Source organism: Nerophis ophidion, linkage group LG01 (genome assembly GCF_033978795.1).
Source record: "Nerophis ophidion isolate RoL-2023_Sa linkage group LG01, RoL_Noph_v1.0, whole genome shotgun sequence".
In the NCBI taxonomy this organism is placed as follows: domain Eukaryota; kingdom Metazoa; phylum Chordata; class Actinopteri; order Syngnathiformes; family Syngnathidae; genus Nerophis; species Nerophis ophidion.
In genome coordinates this window covers 13693126-13715860 of record NC_084611.1, presented here as the reverse complement: position 1 = coordinate 13715860, position 22735 = coordinate 13693126, and the positions used below count along the sequence as shown (strand labels likewise).

The following is a 22735-nucleotide window of genomic DNA, read 5'->3' as shown; positions in this document are numbered from 1 at the left end:
TGCATATATTACTAAATATAAACACTAAATACACTGTGTTTAATCCATTAAATTAAAATCTTAAAATCTACAAAAAAAATTCTAAAATTATATGAAAAAACTGAATAATGAATGGATAATTAAAAAATATTTCCATACATACATAGGATTTATAAATAATATATATGTATGTACATATGTTTATACATATATTCATGTAAAACAAATGCAACATAACAGATTATTATACATATATATATATGAACATATATGTGTGTACATGTTGGTTTTGACGGAGTTGTGTTGCGTGTGAGTGTGTTGTGTGTGAGTGTGTTGTGTGTCAGTGTGTAGTGCACTAATGGAAGAAGACGTGCAACATAATACTGCAGCAATAATGGATCATAAATTCAACGCCTGCAGCTCAGAACTGTCAAAACTCAGCAGTGCATCATAACTTCATCTTTTTATACACTGGCTGTTTGTGTGTGTGTGTGTGTGTGTGTGTGTGTGTGTGTGTGTGTGTGTGTGTGTGTGTGTGTGTGTGTGTGTGTGTGTGTGTGCGCGCACCCCTCCCCCCTCCCTGTTAGCCGCATGACGGTGAAAAGCAGCCAGCCGTGCAAAAAAGCATTTTCTTTTAAACGAATCAGCGTGTGCTCGTCGATACAAAAGAAGCTCTTTGGTCCGAGCCCGGCCATGCAGCTCAGACGCGATCAATGGATGTCGGGTCAGCGCCAATATTTTCCGCGGTGGAAATACACACAAAAAAAAAAAGTCCCGGAGGCTCAGACTGGCCCAAATAAAATGCCCCGAGGGTACGGGCGGCCCAAAAAGTCTGTAATGTTCCATGCTAGCGTGCTAAGTCGCTAACGTGCCGCTCGGGTTGTTTCCATGTTAGCGCGCTAGGTTGCTAGCGTGCTAAGGTGTTAACGAGACGCTTGGCATGTTTCCATGCTAGCGTGCTATGTGGCTAACGTGCCGCTCGGAATGTTTCCATGTTAGCGTACTAGGTTGCTTGCGTGCTAAGGTGTTAACGAGCCGCTTGGCATGTTTCCATGCTAGCGTGCTATGTGACTAACGTGCCGCTCGGAATGTTTCCATGTTAGCGTGCTAGGTTACTAGCGTGCTAAGGTGCGAATATGCCACTCGACATGTGTCCATGCTAGCGTGCTAAGTCGCTACCGTGCCCCTCCGCACTTTTCCATGTTAGCGTGCCAGGGTGCTAGCGTGCTAAGGTGCTAATTTGCCACTCAACATGTGTCCATGCTAGCGTGCTAAGTCGCTACCGTGCCCCTCCGCACTTTTCCATGTTAGCGTGCCAGGGTGCTAGCGTGCTAAGGTGCTAATTTGCCACTCAACATGTGTCCATGCTAGCGTGCTAAGTCGCTACCGTGCCCCTCCGCACTTTTCCATGTTAGCGTGCCAGGGTGCTAGCGTGCTAAGGTGCTAATTTGCCACTCAACATGTGTCCATGCTAGCGTGCTAAGTCGCTACCGTGCCCCTCCGCACTTTTCCATGTTAGCGTGCCAGGGTGCTAGCTTGCTAAGGTGTTAACGAGCCGCTTGGCATGTTTCCATGCTAGCGTGCTATGTTGCTACCGTACCCCTCTGCACTTTTCCATGTTAGCGTGCTAGGTTGCTAGCGTGCTAAGGTGATAACAAGCCGCTTGGCATGTTTCCATGCTAGCGTGCTATGTCGCTAACATGCCGCTCAGCATGTCTCAAGGCTACCGTGCTAAGTTTCTACCGTGACGCTCAGCATGTTTCCATGCTAGCGCGTTAAGTCGCTACCGTGCCCCTCTACACTCTTCCATGTTAGCGTGCCAGGGTGCTAGTGTGCTAAGGTGTTTACGAGCCGCTTGGTATGTTTCCATGCTAGCGTGCTATGTTGCTACCGTACCCCTCTGCACTTTTCCATGTTAGCGTGCTAGGTTGCTAGCGTGCTAAGGTGATAACAAGCCACTTGGCATGTTTCCGTGCTAACGTGCTAGGTTGCTAACGTGCCGCTCGGCATGTCTCAAGGCTAGCGTGCTAAGTTGCTACCGTGACGCTCAGCATTTTTCCATGCTAGCGCGTTAAGTCGCTACTGTACCCCTCTGCATTTTTCCATGTTAGCGTGCTAAGTTGCTGGCGTGCTAAGGTGTTAACGAGCCGCTTGACATGTTTACATGCTAGCGTGCTATGTCGCTAACGTGCCGCTCGGCATGTTTCCATGTTAGCGCGCTAGGTTGCTAGCGTGCTAAGGTGTTAACAAGCCGCTTGGCATGTTTCCATGCTAGCGTGCTATATCGCTAACGTGCCGCTCGGCATGTTTCCATGTTAGCGCGATAGGTTGCTAGCGTGCTAAGGTTTTAACGAGCCACTTGGCATGTTTCCATGCTAGCGTGCTATGTCGCTAACGTACCGCTCGGAATGTTTCCATGTTAGCGTGCTAGGTTGCTAAGGTGCTAACGAGCCGCTTGTTATGTTTCCATGCTAGCGTGCTCTGTGGCTAACGTGCCGCTCGGAATGTTTCCATGTTAGCGTGCTAGTTTGTTAGCGTGCTAAGTCGCTAAGGTGCCGCTCTGCTTGTTTCCATGTTAGTGTGCTAAGTTGCTAGCGTGCTAAGATGTTAACGTGCTGCTTGGCATGTTTCCGTGCTAGCGTGCTAAGTCACTAACTTTTCCACGTTAGCGTGCTAGGTTGCTAGCGTGCCGCTTGGCATGTTTCCATGCTAGCGTGCTAAGTCGCTAACTTTTCCACATTTGCGTGCTAGGTTGCTTGCGTGCTAAGGTGCTGACGTGCCGCTCGGCATGTTTCCATGATAGCATATAAAGTCGCTAACTTGCCGATCGAATTAATGAGTGAAATGATATATTAAAAATTATGTCAAAACATGTGAAATTATAAGAACGATATTTATTTCATTAAATGAAATATAGAAATAATAATAATAACAAAATAATATGAAAATAAAAATGATGTAATAATAAAAAAATAAGTGAAGTAATACGTAATACTTGGCACCGTCTTGGAAGTATGCTAATGTCTCTTCTGTTAACATGCTAAATTTAGCGCCGCAACATTTTATGCTAGGTTTTTAGTTAATTTTGTCTGTTTTGACACATAAAAAGTATAGTTTTTGATACGTAACGCCATTTTGAAAGTGTGCTAACGTCCCTTATATTATCACGCTAATGTTAGCACGCTAATAGGTTATGGTAGCTTTTTTCCAATTGTACTTGTTTACAAATATAATTTGTGAATTTTGATACGTCTTTACATGGTTTTTGCTCCTTTTTTTTTAGCTATATGTGTATGTTTAAATCTAAAAATCATGATATTTTTTATACTTTGCACCATCTTGGAAGTATGCTAACGTTTCATATGTTAGCATGCTAAGTTTAGCGTTGCAACGTTTCATGCTAGCTTTTTAGCTAATTTTGTCTGTTTTGACACATAAAAAGCATGGTTTTTGATACGTAACGCCATTTTGGAAATATGCTAACGTCTATTATATTATTGCGCTAATTTTAGCACGCTATTGGGTAATGGTAGCTTTTTTGCTAATTGTACATGTTTACAAATATAATTTGTGAATTTTGGTATTTCTTTACATGATTTTTGCTCTTTTTTTTTTTAGCTATTTGTGTATGTTTAAACCTAAAAATCATGATTTTTTTTATACTCTGCGCCATTTTGGAAGTATGCTAACGTCTCTTATGTTAGCATGCTAAGTTTAGCGTCGCAACATTTTATGCTAGCTTTTTAGCTAATTTTGTCTGCTTTGACACATTAAAAGCATGGTTTTTGATACGTGCCACCATCTTGGAAGAATACTAACGTCTCTTATATTAGCACGCTAATGGGTAATGGCAGCTTTTTTGCTAATTGAACATGTTTACAAATATAATTTGTGAATTTTGATATTTCTTTACATGGTTTTTGCTCTTTTTTTTTAGCTATTTGTGTATGTTTAAACCTGAAAATCATGATTTTTTTTTATACTCTGCGCCATTTTGGAAGTATGCTAACGTCTCATATGTTAGCATGCTAAGTTTAGCGTCGCAACATTTTATGCTAGCTTTTTAGCTAATTTTGTCTGCTTTGACACATTAAAAGCATGGTTTTTGATATGTGCCGCCATCTTGGAAGAATACTAACGTCTCTTATATTAGCACGCTAATGTTAGCACGCTAATGGGTAATGGCAGCTTTTTTGCTAATTGAACATGTTTACAAATATTATTTGTGAATTTTTAAATTTCTTCAGGTGGTTTTTGGTCGTTTTTTTTTTTTAGCTATTTGTGTATGTTTAAACCTAAAAATCATGATTTTTTTTATACTTTGCGCCATTTTGGAAGTATGCTAATGTCTCTTATGTTAGCATGCTAAGTTTAGCGTCGCAACATTTTATGCTAGCCTTTTAGCTAATTTTGTCTGCTTTGACACATTAAAAGCATGGTTTTTGATACGTGCCGCCATCTTGGAAGAATGCTAACGTCTCTTATATTAGCACGCTAATTTTAGCACGCTAATTTTAGCACGCTAATGGGTTATGGTAGCCTTTTTGCTGATTGAACATGTTTACAAACATCATTTGTGAATTTTGAAATTTCTTCAGGTGGTTTTTGCTCATTTTTTTTTTTAGCTATTTGTGTATGTTTAAACCTAAAAATCATGATTTATTTTATTTGTATATACTTTGTGCCATCTTGGAATTTTGCTCCTGTTGTATACTTTTAGTGATGGGTGGAGGAGACGACGATACGTGACCATTGAAAACATTGCAGATTAATGAAGAGGAGAACTGACTCCAATCTGACTCACATGGGAATGTAAACCTGTATAATATGAGTAAAATACCAGTCATTAAAAATAAATATGGAATCAACCCAAAAGTAAAAGAGTGTTTGTCATAGAAATGTCTGGAAAACGCTGCAGTTTGATTCGGCATTATGATACAACACTGCCCTCTGCTGGACACTTTTAACCATGTTTTAACCATTTGGGGCCCTAACCCTTCATTGTAGCAAGGCTGTGCAAAAGTTAGAGCAAGAAATAAGGGGGCCGCACACTGTAAAATCCAAGCATTATACATATATATATATATATATATATATATATATATATATATATATATATATATATATATATATATATATATATATATATATATATAAATACATACGTATATATATATATATACACATGTATTTATATATTTTTTTTCTTTATATATGTATATATATATATATATATACATATATATATATATATATATATATATATATATATATTAATATATATATATAATATATATATAGAAATATAAATACACATACATATATACATGTATATATTAATAATGGTTTACATATATACTATATAAGTATATATATGTATATTAATAATTATATATATATGGATATATACATTTTATACATCCATATATATATAAATAAAATTCCAAGCACGCGGTATTTATATATATATATATAAATATATATATATATATATATAAATAAAATAAATAAATATATACATATATATATATATATATATACATATATATGTATGTATATATATACATATATATATATATAAAATATATAAATACATTTGTGTATATATATATACACATGTATTTATATATATTTTTATTTATATTTATATATGTATATATATATATACATATATAAATACACATACATATATACATGTATATATTAATAATGGTTTATATATATACTGTATAAACATATATATACATTAATAATTATATATATATGTATATATACATTTTATATATCTATATAAATAAAATTCCAAGCACGTGGTATTTATATATATATATATATATATATATATATATATATATATATATATATATATATATATATATATATATATACCACGTGCTTGGAATTTTATATATATATATATATATATATATATATATGTATATATGTATATATATATGATATAAATCTGAATCAGAATCAGAACATATACATACTGAATATACACATACATTTTTATATACATATAAATAATATACATTAATTTTTATATACCAATACTTGATATGTGTATATTTTTATATTTTATTTTATTTTTTTCACGTAAATTGCATCAAATGTACTCAAGCAGCCATTTGGCGTTCGCCTCAGACCAAAGTGGAACGATTGCCGATTGCCGATTGACTCTAGAGACCTCTAGCGGTGCAAACAGGTAACTGCGGTGTAAAAGAACGTCCACGTTAATAGTATGTCTTTTAATAAATATAATTGAATTATAAATTTTTTATAGTCAAGTATGTTCATGTTAAAATTTTGTTTGTTTGTTTGTTTTTTTAAATAATGACAATCAAAACATTTAATTTTTATAATCAATTTCATGATTTTTTTTTTTTTTTGCCACGGTATAAACGATAAGCGGACACTCTTTTCGCTGGGTTGCTGTTCCCGCAGAATGTACGAATTGATTTAAATAGACGGACACTTTGTTCGCTGGTTTGCAGTTTCCGCAGGAAGTACGAAATGATTTAAAAAATAGGCGGACACTTTTTTCGCTGAACCGCTGTTTCCGCGGGAAGTATAAAGTGATGCACAGCTGCTTGAATCGTGTAATGGGAGAATAAACGTCAATTTTCTCTTTAATCGCAGGTAATAACATTTTTAATTCATATTTCCTTTTTTTAAGATGTTTGATTCTAATTTCTTGCTCAAATGTTGTCCTCTAAAGAAACGGGCAGAACTGAATATGTTGTTGGAGTAGGACTCCATTATTAAATGTTATTGTACCCCAAAGAGGAATAAGCGGTAGGAAATGGATGGACGGGTGGCTGTTAGGTGCTCCAGAAAAAAAAGACTAATACAAACTTTTTAAAATTCGATTGTTAATTGTTGAATTTACTTGAGAACATACATGACTAAATGTTGACGCTTTTCAACAGACTGAAGAAAAATAATACAAAAATGCCCTCCATTAGATAGCAGAACACATTAAAGTAATTAAAGTGTTAAAATTACTTTTGATATTTTATTTCCCTTTTTTCATTAGTTTTGTTAACTAATCAATGTTCATATATCAATATGTTTCTCATTAGCCTCAGAGCTCCGCCCTGATCCATCCATCCATTTATTACCGCTTGTCCCTCTCAGGATCGTGGTGGTGCTGCAGGGCCTAAATATATACTTATAAATGTAACTTTAATGGAAAAATATATTATAGATGTAAATATATCCTAAACATGTAAATATATATGCTTTTAAATGTAAATACAAATGTAACTTTAATGTAAATATATACTTTACATGTAAATATATACTTTAAAATGTCAATAGAAATGTAATTACAATGTCAATATGTACTATACATGTACGTATATACTTTTAAATCTAAAAATATACTGTAAATGTAAATATATATACTATACATGTAAATATATAATGTATAGAGCTCTGAGTTGTGGACCAGCTCTATACTCTCGGCAGGGTTCTTGGGGGTGCATGGGAGTTTGCCCAAACAGTCTACATGTGCTTTGTGGACTTGGAGAAGGCATTCGACCGTGTCCCTCGGGAAGTCCTGTGGGGAGTGCTCAGAGAGTATGGAGTATCGGACTGTCTTATTGTGGCGGTCCGCTCCCTGTACGATCAGTGCCAGAGCTTGGTCCGCATTGCCGGCAGTAAGTCGGACACATTTCCAGTGAGGGTTGGACTCCGCCAAGGCTGTCCTTTGTCACCGATTCTGTTCATGACTTTTATGGACAGAATTTCTAGGCGCAGTCAAGGCATTGAGGGGTTCCGGTTTGGTAACCGTAGGATTAGGTCTCTGCTTTTTGCAGATGATGTGGTCCTGATGGCTTCATCTGACCGGGATCTTCAGCTCTCACTGGATCGGTTCGCAGCCGAATGTAAAGCGACCGGAATGAGAATCAGCACCTCCAAGTCCGAGTCCATGGTTCTCCCCTGGAAAAGGGTGGAATGCCATCTCCGGGTTGGGGGGGAGACCCTGCCCCAAGTGGAGGAGTTCAAGTACCTAGGAGTCTTGTTCACGAGTGAGGGAAGAGTGGATCGTGAGATCGACAGGCGGATCGGTGCGGCGTCTTCAGTAATGCGGACGTTGTACCGGTCCGTTGTGGTGAAGAAGGAGCTGAACCGGAAGGCAAAGCTCTCAATTTACCGGTCGATCTACGTTCCCATCCTCACCTATGACCCAAAGCTCATGACCGAAAGGATAAGATCACGGGTACAAGCGGCCGAAATGAGTTTCCTCCGCCGTGTGGCGGGGCTCTCCCTTAGAGATAGGGTGAGAAGCTCTGCCATCCGGGAGGAACTCAAAGTAAAGCCGCTGCTCCTTCACATCAAGAGGAGCCAGATGAGGTGGTTCGGGCATCTGGTCAGGATGCCACCCGAACGCCTCCCTAGGGAGGTGTTTAGGGCACGTCCAACCGGTAGGAGGCCACGGGGAAGACCCAGGACACGTTGGGAAGACTATGTCTCCCGGCTGGCCTGGGAACGCCTCGGGATCCCCCGGGAAGAGCTAGACGAAGTGGCTGGGGAGAGGGAAGTCTGGGTTTCCCTGCTTAGGCTGTTGCCCCCGCGACCCGACCTCGGAAGATGATGGATGGATGGTTAGATGTAAATATATATTTTTAAATGTAAATATAAATATAACTTTAATGTCGGAGGCAGCGGCGGTGGCGATGACCAAGAAGAAAGTGGAGTTGGAATATAATTACAACACTTTATGTACATATTTATATACATATTTATATAATATTTACATATTTATATAATATGTAACTACAAGCTGCATTCACAGACAGAGTCCCATTGCTTTTATGAGCGGTCGAGCGAGTCAAAAACATTTTTTTTTTTTCTTTCTTTCTTTCTTTTTATTTGTGGCGGCCGTAATTCTTTTGTGGCGGGCCGCCACAAATAAATGAATGTGTGGGAAACCCTGGTATATATTTACATTTACAGTATAGACTTACGTGTATAGTATATAATTACATTTACAGTATATACTTCCATGTATGATATATATTTACATTAACAATATATATTTACAGTACATACTTACATGTATAGCAGGGGTCGGGAACCTTTTTGGCTGAGAGCCAAAAAGCCAAATATTTTAAAATATATTTCCGTAAGAGCCATATAATATTTTTTTTTAACACTGAACACAACTAAACACATGCATTTTTAAGTAAGACCAACATTTCTAGAGTATAATAGGTGTCTTATTCTTAGTAATAACATTGTTATTCTGAAGCTAACTGTGGAGGGGTGTGGCCTGCGGGCCTGCAGCGACAGGTGCGTCGACGGCCCACCTGGGCCTTGTTATCTAATCACCTGTCGCTCTGTTATAAGCAGCAGCCAGGAGGAGAGACTGGGTTGGGGCTAGAAATACTATTGCTGGAAAGCAACTGAGAGCTCTATTGAAAGATAAAACAATATTGTAACCCTGAAACAGGCTCTCATGTCGGTGCTTGGGGGTCTGAAGAAACCCCAGGAGCGCAAGCCTGACACTAACCAATGATAAATAAATAACTTCTTACCATTAACGCAACTTCTTGAACAGGTGCGGTAGAAAACGGATGGATGAATTAAAAATGCATGAGAATGTTTTATATTTTGAACATTATTTTTAACACTGTGATTACAAGTGGAATTATTCATTATTTATCAGATTTATCAGAGAGCCAGAAGCAGTCATCAAAAGAGCCACATCTGGCTCTAGAGTCATAGGTTCCCCACCCCAGATGTATAGTATACATGCAAGTATGTACTGTAAGTGTAAATATGTACTATACATGGAAGTATATACTGTAAATGTAAATATATACTAAATATATACTATACACGTAAGTCTATACTGTAAATGTCCCCGCGTTGTTCTGGCATGTAGGTCTGTGTCCGGGAAGGAGTCGAGCAGTTTGTTATAAAATATATAGGCCACCTAGTGGGTAGAGTGTCCACCCTGAGATCGGTAGGTCGTGAGTTCAAATCCCGGCTATACCAAAGACTATAAAAATGAGACCCATTACCTCCCTGCTTGGCACTCAGCATTAAGGGTTGGAATTGGGGGTTAAATCACCAAAAATGATTCCCGGGCGCGGCACCGTTGCTCCCCACTGCTCCCCTCACCTCCCAGGGGGTGATCAAGGGTGATGGGTGACATGCAGAGAATAATTTCGCCACACCTAGTGTGTTTGTGACAATCATTGGTACTTTAACTTTTTAACGTTAAAAATATCCTTTGTGACTCATGTGACCGAGCTGTATCAGTGTCGCCCGATGGTACCTGACGTTAGTCTTAACCTACCGCACATTGAATAAAGTCAAAGACAACAATAACACGGAAACTACAAAAAACTTGACTAGAAGAGCTACATAAAGTCGCACACAGCGGAGTGCCATTTTTATTTAAAAAAATATATATATACAATTGTGTGATAACTCATCCAATTTTCCATCTTTTAAGTGCAAATACAAATCTAGTTCATGATGGAAGACGAGCCAGAGAGAGCAAAGCGCTGGGAAGGTGGCTATGAGAGAACATGGTAAGAATGTGACACAGATTTATTCAGAATTCATCCGATGTCCACAATTGTTTAGCTGTTGATGATTTTTTTTTTGTCATGTTTTACCAGGGAAGTGTTGCAGGAGGATGAATCAGGATCACTCAAAGCTTCTGTGGAGGAGATCCTGTTCCAGTCCAAAAGGCAAAGGTATGTAACACTAATGAAATATGTATTGATCCTGTTCCAGACCAAAGTGTAATAATAATGACATATGTATTGCTCCTGTTCCAGACCAAAGATTAATAATGATGACATATGTATTGATCCTGCTCCAGACCAAAATGTAATAATAGTGAAATATGTATTGATCTTGTTCCAGACCAAAATGTAATAATAGTGAAATATGTATTGATCCTGTTCCAGACCAAAATGTAATAATAATGAAATATGTATTAATCCTGTTCCAGACCAACATGTAATAACAATGAAGTATGTATGGATCCTATTCCAGACCAAAATGTAATAATAGTGAAATATGTATTGATCTTGTTCCAGACCAAAATGTAATAGTAGTGAAATATGTATTGATCTTGTCCCAGTCCAAAAAGTAACAATTAGGGAAATATCTATTGATCCTGTTCCAGTCCTTAATGTAATGATAGGAAAATATGTATTGATCCTGTTCCAAACCAAAATGTAATAATAATGAAATATGAATTGATCCTGTTCCAGACCAAAATTGAATAATGAAATATGACTTGATCCTGTTCCAGACCAAAATGTAATAATAATTAAATATGTATTGATCCTGTTCCAGTCCAAAATTGTGATAATAATGAAATATGTATTGATCCTTTTCCAGACCAAAATGTAACTGTAAAATATGTATTGATCCTGTTCCAGACCAAAATGTAATAATAATGAAATACTGTATATCTTGATCCTGTTCTCGTCCAAAATGTCATAATAGTGAAATATGTATTGATCGTGTTCCAGTCCAAAATGTAATAGTAATGAAATACGTATCGATTCTGTTCCATAACCAAACTGTAAGTGAAAAATGTATTGATCCTGTTCCAGACCAAAAGTCGGAGCAAGAAGAAGAAACGCCAAAGAAGTATGTTGAGAAGTAGAAATATAAAGTAGATTTCTTGTGTTTGCAGAGTTCTTAAAAGCTGTGCTCAAGTGAGACTCGGAATGGTGAGTTACCTTTTCATCGTTTCTGTGCACAAATATTAAACCGTGTGTGTAAAAAATGTATGTCCATATTTTGATCGTCGTGTGTGTAAAAAAACTAGTGTGAGTGTGTGAGAGTGCAGCTGTGTGTCTGTACAGACATTTTGAATGGTCTGTTACTCCCCCTTGACTTTACTTTCACTCACCACTAGTGGGCGCCTTGCAGCCACTCACACTTAGAATGGACTATGTATCACTTGCTGTAAAGCAGGGGGGCCCACACTTTTTCTGCAGGCGAGCTACTTTTCAATTGACCAACTCGAGGGGATCTACCTCATTTATATATATCATTTATATTTATTTATTTATGAAAGAGACATTTTTGTAAACAAGTTAAATGTGTTTAATGATAATACAAGCATGTGTAACACATATAGATGTCTTTCTTTCACAAAGACAAGAATATAAGTTGGTGTATTACCTGATTCTGATGACTTGCATTGATTGGAATCAGACAGTAATGATGATAACGCCCACATTTTCAAATGGAGGAGAAAAAAAAGTTGTCCTTTCTGTACAATACCACATGAAAGTGGTTGGTTTTTGGCATCTAATTCATCCAGCTTCCATACACTTTACAAGAAAAAAATTGGCGGCAAATTCCGTAGCTTGCTTGATTGACATTCACGGCACCCGAGGGTCTTGTGAGATGACGCTGGCTGCTGCCAGTTCATTATTATGAAAAAATGACAGAGGAAGGCGAGAAACACTTTTTATTTCAACAGACTTTCGCGCCGTCCCTTCCGTCAAAACTCTAAAGGCCGGCTGCACATTTCCTATCTTCACAATAAAAGCCCTGCTTCATGCTGCCTGCGCTAACAAAATAAGAGTCTCAGAAAGCTGGCGTGCAAAAGTGATGTGCACGCCAGCTTTCTGAGGGATCGATTGTGCACGCCAGTTTTCCGAGACTCTGTATTTAGTTAGCGCAGGCAGCATGAAGCAGGGCTTTTATTGTGAAGATAGGAAATGTGCAGTCGGCCTTTAGAGTTTTGACGGAAGGTACGGCGCGAGAGTCTGTTGAAATAAAAAGTGTTTCTCGCCTTCCTCTCGATCATATTTTAATAATAATGATCTTGCAGCAGCCAGCGTCATCTCACAAGACCCTCCGGTACCGTGAATGTCATTTAAGTGACGTCTTGGTGAAGATTGATGATCACTAATTTTTAGGTCTATTTTTTTTAAAAGCCTGGCTGGAGATCAACTGACACACCCCCCGCGGTCGACTGGTAGCTCGCGATCGACGTAATGGGCACCCCTGCTGTAAAGAAACCCTCATGTTTTAGTTGCAACTTAGTGATCATTAAGTATTTTTGTTTTCAATAAGTGTAATGACTTAGAGGCCCAAATGATCACCGCTACAGATGCATGAATGTCTAAATATGAATATTATCATTATTATTCATAATTAATTATGTCGTTAAGTACAGTTTGTAGAGTCGGGAGAAAAGAACAAAAGTGAAAGTTGTCAAACACACCATCAGCACCTGTACATGTCTGCAGATGCGTCATCTTTATGTGGTGATTGACTGTTCCAGAAGTATGGAGGACCAAGACCTGAAACCTAACCGCCTTACTGCCACTCTCAAGGTTAGTCTTATATTCTCCCATTACAAACTCATTGAAGGTTGATCATCAGACACCTCTGATGAAGGCTGCAGAAGCAAGGTAGCCGAAACTTGTCAGGTGCAAAACTTTACCTTACTAGCCTACTTTATATAAATCAACCATTTATAAATACACATCAGTAGGCTAAATGAACCTCTTCAACATACTCATTGAAGGTTAGTTTTATATTCTCCTTTTACAAACACAATCAAGGTTAGTCCTATATTCTCCTATTACAAACTCATTGAAGGTTAGTCTTATCTTCTCCTGTTACAAACACACTCAAGGTTAGTCCTATATTCTCCTATTACAAACACACTCAGACTTTTCTCCTCTTTTTTCCATCAGCTGATGGAAGCGTTCGTTGCGGAGTACTTTGAACAAAATCCCATCAGTCAGGTAAGATAAAACGTTGTTTTCTATGTGAATGTATATGTGTGTATATATATATATATATATATATATATATCTATATATATATATATATATATATAGATATATATATATATATACACACATATACATTCACATGTATATATATATATATCTATATATATATATATATATATAGATATATATATATATACATTCACATTCACATAGATAGATATATATATATATATATATATATATATATGTATATATATATATATATATATATATATATATGTATATATGTATGTATATATATGTGTGTGTGTGTTTATATGTGTATACATATATGTATGTATATGTATCTATATGTGTATATATATGTTAATGTGTGTATATATATGTAGCTGTGTATATATAGGTGTGTGTATGTATATATTTATGTATGTATATATATACATATGTATACATACATATACATATGTATACATATATATAGGCCCTGCGATGAGGTGGCGACTTGTCCAGGGTGTACCCCGCCTTCCGCCCGATTGTAGCTGAGATAGGCGCCAGCGCCCCCCGCGACCCCGAAAGGGAATAAGCGGTAGAAAATGGATGGATGGATGGATGGATACATATATATACATATGTATATATACATATGTATACATATATATACATATGTATATATATATATATGTGTGTGTGTGTATATATATGTATCTGTATATATATATGTGTGTGTATATCTATCTACATATATATGTATGTATATGTATATATGTACATATATATATATATATCCATATGTATATATTAAGGGTGTAACGGTACACAAACATTTCGGTTCGGTACGTACCTCGGTTTAGAGGTCACGGTTCGGTTCATTTTCGGTACAGTAAGAAAACAACAAAATTTACATTTTTGGGTTATTTATTTACCAAATTTGTAAACAATGGCATAACATACATATACACACAGGGTCCATTGCCAGGGTTAATACATATATAACATATATAAAATAAAAACTAAATAAGTTAAGGCTCGGAATAGTTCCTTAACAAAACCTTCCTACATATAAAGTGCTTTTTTTGATTGATTGAGACTTTTATTAGTTGATTGCACAGTACAGTACATACAATTGACCATTAAATGCTAACACCCCAATAAGTTTTTCAACTTGTTTAAGTCGGGGTCCACGTTCATCAACACCGCCCGCCGTTTTTTTGTAGACATTTTCCATAAATATTGATGTTAAAGATTTCTTTTTTTGTGAAGAAATGTTTAGAATGGAATAGATGGATCTCTATTTCAATCCCCAAAGAGGGCACTTTAAGTTGATATGTGTAGAAATCTTTATTTATAATTGAATCACTTGTTTATTTTTCAACAAGTTTGTACTTCTTTTTATATCTTTCTTTCCAAATAGTTCAAGAAAGACAACTACAAATGAGCAATATTTTGCACTGTTATACATTTTATTAAATCAGAAACTGATGACATAGTGCTGTATTTTACTTCTTTATCTCTTTTTTTCAACCAAAAATGCTTTGCTCTGATTAGGGGGGAACTTGAATTAAAAAAATGTTCACTGAAAAAAGGATGAGAACCACTGTGTTATGAGAGTAGCGTAATATGTGACAGCATGTGACGTCAGTGAGTGTGCGGGCGAGCGAGGTGAGGGAGCGGTAGAGTGCAGGAGTGGCTAGTGTTTTGTTGGATTGGCTGTGTGCAAGACCTCAAAAAAGCCATGATTTGCAACTAATCGCTGGACTATTCATTTACCTTGGAGTCCGGAGCTGTGGAGACCCACTGCCGGGTAGAGTGAAGGGTTGTGCGCGCAAGGGAGACACAATGGGAGCCGGAAGCAGGAATGGTGCAACACATGTTTGACGTGTTGTCAGAAGCAGCTGCTGAACAATCTTGGCAAACCTCCGTCCTCCATTGTTGTATCGTGCTGCCATAGTGTTCCCAAACGGGAGATTTTAACGAGGGAGGAGGGTCTTCCAGCTCTGGCTTTAACATGTTGTCCTAGCCTGCTAGCTGCTAGCATGTCTACTCGTTCGGTACACCTCCGAACTGAAACCCCCGTACCGAAACGGTTCAATACAAATACACATACCGTTACATCCTTAGTATATATATACATATGTGTGTATATGTGTGTATGTATATATATATATATATATATATATATATATATATATATATATATATATATATATATATATATATATATATATATATACATATATTTATATATGGGGACGGCGTGGCGCAGTGGAAGAGTGGCCGTGCGCAACCCGAGCGTCCCTGGTTCAATTCCCACCTAGTACCAACCTCGTCACGTCCGTTGTGTCCTGAGCAAGACACTTCACCCTTGCTCCTGATGGGTGCTGGTTGGCGCCTTGCATGGCAGCTCCCTCCATCAGTGTGTGAATGGGTAAATGTGGAAGTAGTGTCAAAGCGCTTTGAGTACCTTGAAGGTAGAAAAGCGCTATACAAGTACAACCCATTTATCATTTATTTATTTATATATATCAGGGGTCGGCAACCCGCGGCTCCGGAGCCGCATGCGGCTCTTTGGCCACTCTGATGTGGCTCAGCTCCCCGACCCCCCCCCCCTCCCCCCCCCTTTAACACTCTTACTAATATGCACCACACTGTGAAACCACACCAAACAAGAAAGCTAAACACATTTTGGGAGAACATCCTCACAGTAACACAACATTAATGCAACACAACAAATACCCAGAATCCTTTGCATCCATGACTATTCCTGACTATATTATACAACCCCGCCCACCTCAACCGACGCACGGAAGGGGGAGCGGGCTGTATAATATAGCCTGAAAGAGTCATGGATGCATAGCATTCTGGGTAATTGTTATGTTGCGTTTATAGGGTGTTATAGTGCGGATGTTCTCCAGAAATGTGTTTGTCATTCTTGTTTGGTGTGGGTTCACAGTGTGGTGCATATTAGTAAGAGTGTTAAAATTGTTTATATCACAACCTTCAGTGTACTCTGTGTCACCCAGTATGCCTTGCAGTCGTGTTCGTGTATCTGCAGAAGCCACATACAACATGTTACTGGACTGGCAAGCTGTCTGTACATCTTGTAGAAGGCGTCAAAGGCAATGTTTTCATGGCACGCCCTCATTATTGTTATCTGGGTGACCACCGGTAGATATTCGCAAGAATGATTGCGGCTCCCTTTGTCTTCTTCAATTTGTGAAACGGACCAAAATGGCTCTTTGAGTGGTAAAGGTTGCCGACCCCTGACATATATATATATATATATATATATATATATATATATATATATATATATATATATATGTGCATATATATGTATATATAGTATATGTATATATACAGTATATATATATATATATAAACATGTATATGTATATATATGTTTATATTTTGAACAAGTATGCGGCAAAAATTACTGATGATTTGTAGCATCATTTGAAAATTTCCCGCTAGAGAATGAAGAGTGCTTGAAACTGCATGTCAACATCTCCGTTCGGTGCCATACCCTCAAAATGCCGAAGCAACCATTTGCAGATCGTTTGAAAATGGAATAACTTCGCTGTAACCTACCCTATAGCAAAGGACATCCACTATTTGATTTCCTGTTACGCAGCTCATTTTTAATTTTCCTTAGAGAACTCTCCCGAAGGAAACAATAAAGTATTATCTATTTATCTATTTTTATTTGACAGTTATTGAAATATCTTGTGTGACATCATGCACAAAAGTGCCCTTTATTGGTTTTAAACTATTGAAGTGGCATTCTGTACAAAAAGTGCACTTTGATTTAGTGTTGTTTTGATATGTTATCTTAGTGACATCATGCACAAAAGTGCACTAATAGCTTGTTTTAAAATGTCTCTGATAATCTTGCACTTTCTGTTTTGAAATGACATGAATTTTTGTGCCACAGCTTAATAACTGTTTAATAAATACAGTTTTGGTCAATTGACTTAATTGTGGTTTCCCTCTCTGCATGAAAGTTTAAAATGAGCATATATTAATACAGTATGAAGAATAATGTTTTAATGGAGACACATAGAATCATCATACTGCTGTGATTATATGCATCGAGTGTTCATTCAAGGCTAAGCTAAAATATCGAGATATATATCGTGTATCATGATATGGCTTAAAAATATCGAGATATTAATAAAAAACCTTGTAGCCCAGCCCTACATTTATAGGACATGTAACTTGACATTTATGACATTAAATGTAATGTAACTTGACATTTCAATGACATGTAACTTGGCATTCACATCACATTTAATGCAATGCATGTATCTGGACATTTACATGACATTAAATGTAATGTAACTTGGCATTCACGTCACATTTAATGCAATGTAACTTGACATGTATCTGGACATTTACATGACATTAATGTCACTATTCCAGTTCCACAGTTGTGAATGCACAAAACAATATTTGTTGATGTGCTTTGTCCTCAGGTAGGAATCATCATCACAAAGAACAAAAGGGCCGAGAAGCTCACAGACCTCGCAGGTAAGTCAAAACCTGTAACCATGGAAACATGAATGACTGTGTTGCCATGTTGATGATATCATAAAGAAACAAAGCAATTGTACTCTTGTTACTGTTGAGTGGATGAGGAGGAAAAAGGTGACAGATGCAAGAATATTGTCATTCCATAAGTATCAGGTCTATGTGAGAAACTCAGTAGAATGTTGAACCAACACAACATCCCAGTAGACTTCAAAGACCGGTGCATCCTAAGGACCGGACATCCCAAATCCCACAAAAACAAACTGGTGTATGCTATCCAGTGCACTGATTCATACATTGGGGAAACAAAACAAGCACCAAGACAAGATTCATTGACATCATTAATCATGTATCACTTTGACAAATATCATCAGTCATATCACGGTCAGTGTTTTTGCATCTCAGTTTTAGTGACGTGCAAGGAAAATTTTAGTTTATTAGTGTTGGTTAACTAGCATAACATACACTATATTGCCTGAAGTATTTGGCCACCTGCCTTGACCCGCATACGAACTTGAAGTGCCACCCCATTCCTAACCCATAGGATTCAATATGATGTGGGTCCACCTTTTGCAGCTATTACAGCTTCAACTTTTCTGGGAAGGCTGTCCACAAGGTTGCGGAGCGTGTTTATAGGAATTTTTGACCATTCTTCCAAAAGCGCATGGGTGAGGTGATACACTGATGTTGTAGGAGAAGCCCTGGCTCTCACTCTCCGTTCTAATTCATCCCAGGTCAGGTAAGGACTCTGTGCAGGCCAGTCAAGTTCATCCACACCAGACTCTGTCATCCATGTCTTTATGGACCATGTTTTGTGCGCTGGTGCACAGTCACCTTGGAAGTGGAAGGGGCCCGCTCCAAACTGTTGCCACAATGTTGGGAGCACGGAATTGTCCAAAATGTTTAGGTATCCTAGAGCATTCAAAGTTCCTTTCACGGGAGCTAAAGGGCCAAGCCCAACTTCTTAAAAACAACCCCAAACCATAATTCCTCCTCCTCCACCAAATTTCACACTCGGCACAATGCAGACCGAAATGTAGCGTTTTCCTGGCAACATCCAAACCCAACTTTGTAGCAACAGAGTTGGAAGAGTTTGGGAACAACAGCAACTCAGCCACATAAACTGACAGAGAGGGGTCTCCACAACCATTCTGTAGCAACTTTGCTACAGAGTAATCCCGAGAAAACCTTTACAAAAGGTGTTTAACCCAGAGGAAATCTTATTTGTGATAGTTGTATCTAATTTGTGATATTTATATATTATTTGTGATTGTTGTATCTTATTTGTGATAGTTGCATCTTAGTTGGGATAGTTGCTTCTTATTTGTGATGGTTGCATCTTATTTGGGATATATACTGTATATCTTATTTGTGATATTTATATCTCGTGTGATAGTTGTATCTTGTGTGTGATAGTTTTATCTTATGTGTGATATTTATATCTTCTTTGTGAAAGTTGTGTCTTATCTGTGATATGTATATCTCATCTGTGATAGTTGTATCTTATGTGATATCTATACCTTATTTGTGATAGTTGTATCATTTTTGTGATATTTATATCTTATTTGTGATAGTTGTATCTTATCTGTAATAGTTTTATCTCATGTGTAATAGTTGTATCTTATTTGTGGTATTTATATCTTATCTGTGATAGTTGTATCTTATGTGATATTTATATCTTATTTGTGATAGTTCTATCTTATTTGTGATATTTATATCTCTTTCGTGTTAGTTGTATCTTATCTGTAATATTTATATCTTACGTGCGATAGTTGTATCTTATTTGTGATAGTTGTATCTTATTTGTGGTATTTACAGTATATCTTATCCGTGATAGTTGTATCTTGTGTGATATTTATATCTTATTTGTGATAGTTGTATCTTATGTGATATTTATCTTATTTGTGATATTTATATCTCTTTCGTGTTAGTTGTATCTTATCTGTAATATTTATATCTTATGTGTGATATTTATATCTTATTTGTGAAAGTTGTGTCTCATCTGTGATCGTTGTATCTTATGTGATATCTATACCTTATTTGTGATAGTTGTATAATTTTTGTGATATTTATATCTTATTTGTGATAGTTGTATCTTATCTGTAATAGTTTTATCTCATGCGCAATAGTTGTATCTTGTTTGGGATATTTATATCTTATTTGTGATAGTTCTATCTTATTTGATAGTTGTGTCTTGTTTGTGGTATTTATATCTTATCTGTGATAGTTGTATCTTATGTGATATTTATATCTTATTTGTGATAGTTCTATCTTATTTGTGATATTTATATCTCTTTCGTGTTAGTTGTATCTTATCTGTAATATTTATATCTTACGTGCGATAGTTGTAGCTTATTTGTGATAGTTGTATCTTATTTGTGGTATTTACAGTATATCTTATCCGTGATAGTTGTATCTTATGTGATATTTATATCTTATGTGTGATAGTTGTATCTTATTTGTGATATTTATATCTTATTTGTGATTGTTGTATCTTATCTGTAATATTTATATCTTATGTGCGATAGTTGGATCTTATTTGTGATATTTACATCTTATCTGTGATAATTGTATCTTATGTGATATTTATATCTTATTTGTGATAGTTGTATCTTATTTGTGATATTTATACCTTATTTGTGATATTTATATCTTATTTGTGATAGTTGTATTTTATATGTAATATTTATATCTTTTTTGTGATAGTTGTATCTTATCTTTAATATTTGTATCTTATGCGCGATAGTTATCTTACTTGTGATAGTTGTATCTTATTTGTGATAGTTGTATCTTATTTGTGGTATTTATATCTTATTTGTGGTGTTTGTATCTTATTTGTGGTATTAAAGACCCTTTTGTGATATTTTTGTGTTTGCTGCACCAACAGGAAATCCCAAGAAGCACATTTTAGCTCTGAAGAAGGCAGTTGACACAGTTTGCGGAGGAGAACCGTCCTTGTTCAATTCCCTCAACTTGGCCTTGCAAACCCTCAAGTAAGGATGGAGTGTGTGAGTACTTTGTGTACCTTACTAGTAGTACGAGTTGTGTGACTTGAAGTACATGTTTATGTGAAGACACATGCCTGGACACACAAGTCGGGAGATTCTCATCATCCTCAGCAGTCTCACCACATGTGACCCAGCCAACATCTACGAGATGATTCAGGTGCGTACCTGTACTCACAGGTGTATTGCTACTCATGTATTTACTGCTTTTTGAGAACAACTCTATTGTATCTCATTCTCAGTAACTGCAACAACGTTGCAACAATGGCAACTGTAATTAGATCACGGTATAGCTCGGTTGGTAGAGCGGCTGTGCCAGCAACTTCTGGGTTGCAGGTTCGATCCCCGCTTCTGCCATCCTAGTCACTGCTGTTGTGTCCTTGGGCAAGACACTTTACCCACCTGCTCCCAGTGCCACCCACACTGGTTTAAAAAAAAAATGTAACTTAGATATTGGGTTTCACAATGTAAAGCGCTTTGAGTCACTTGAGAAAAGCGCTATATAAATATAATTCACTTCACTTTTTAATGAAAAAAATATGCCGTTAGCAGCGCCATTATTACTCTGACATGGTCCCTACCAACACTGTATATATGTATATATATATATATATATATATATATATATATATATATATATATATATATATATTAGGGGTGTAACGGTACACAAAAATTTCGGTTCAGTACGTACCTCGGTTTAGAGGTCACAATTTGGTTCATTTTCGGTACAGTAAGAAAATCAAAATTTTTTGGTTATTTATTTACCAAATTTGTAAACAATGGCTTTATCCTTTTAACATTGGGAACACTATAATCATTCTGCCCACGTTAATCCACATTAAACTGCCTCAAGTTGTTGCTTTGATTAAATAAAATGACAAAACCTTTCTTCTACATATAAAAAGTGCAACGTTTAACAGTTTCAAATCAACTCATCATGCTTAATTTATTACAGCATTTCGGAAGGCTGTAGTTGATTTTTATTATGGAAATTTTATATTTTTATCAACATGTGATAGCAGGGACCCTGCCATTCAAAACTAGGCTGCTACATTGCTAATGATTAATGTAACTATAGCTGAAAAAATAATACTATACCAATAGGAGAGACTATTCATCCCTGAACACCATGGAGTTCAATGAAATAACAGACAGACAGGGCTTTGCTGCCCCTAACACACACACACGCACACACATACACGCGTACACGCACACACACAGCAAAATGTGCTAACGTTACGCTAGCCAGAACTGCGAGCAAGCTGAGCTGCAGTTTAAGTTTCTAGAAGGTCAACGGGCTCATAGTGATGTTAGTAATAGTTGTGACTGGGAAGTGTTTTTAATAATTTGGGGAGAGTACGCTGTCCCCTGTTAAACACATATCTGCTCGACGCTGAAGCATTGACTCCATGCACTCTGAATACGCACTGCTGATTGGCTGTTACATCGCTCTGAATACGCACTGCTGATTGGCTTTGT

At 36.9% G+C, this 22735-nt stretch overlaps 1 protein-coding gene across 5 annotated transcripts in view; it reads left to right on the top strand.

Annotated features, from left to right (window-relative positions):
• The first annotated feature begins 6473 nt into the window (after positions 1–6473).
• Positions 6474–22735, top strand: part of gtf2h2 (general transcription factor IIH, polypeptide 2) — a 34314-nt gene continuing 18052 nt past the window's right edge. For all 5 annotated transcript variants that reach the window (XR_009806337.1, XR_009806342.1, XR_009806332.1 and 2 more), the window contains exons 1-9: positions 6474–6621; positions 10451–10529; positions 10620–10697; positions 11654–11690; positions 13227–13313; positions 13680–13730; positions 18194–18248; positions 21136–21241; positions 21323–21413. Coding sequence is in view for 2 of the 5 variants with exons in the window: in XM_061896549.1 (XP_061752533.1) it covers positions 10471–10529; positions 10620–10697; positions 11654–11690; positions 13227–13313; positions 13680–13730; positions 18194–18248; positions 21136–21241; positions 21323–21413 (564 nt within the window). In the remaining 3 variants the exon portion in view is untranslated. The remainder of the gene's footprint in view (positions 6622–10450; positions 10530–10619; positions 10698–11653; positions 11691–13226; positions 13314–13679; positions 13731–18193; positions 18249–21135; positions 21242–21322; positions 21414–22735) is intronic.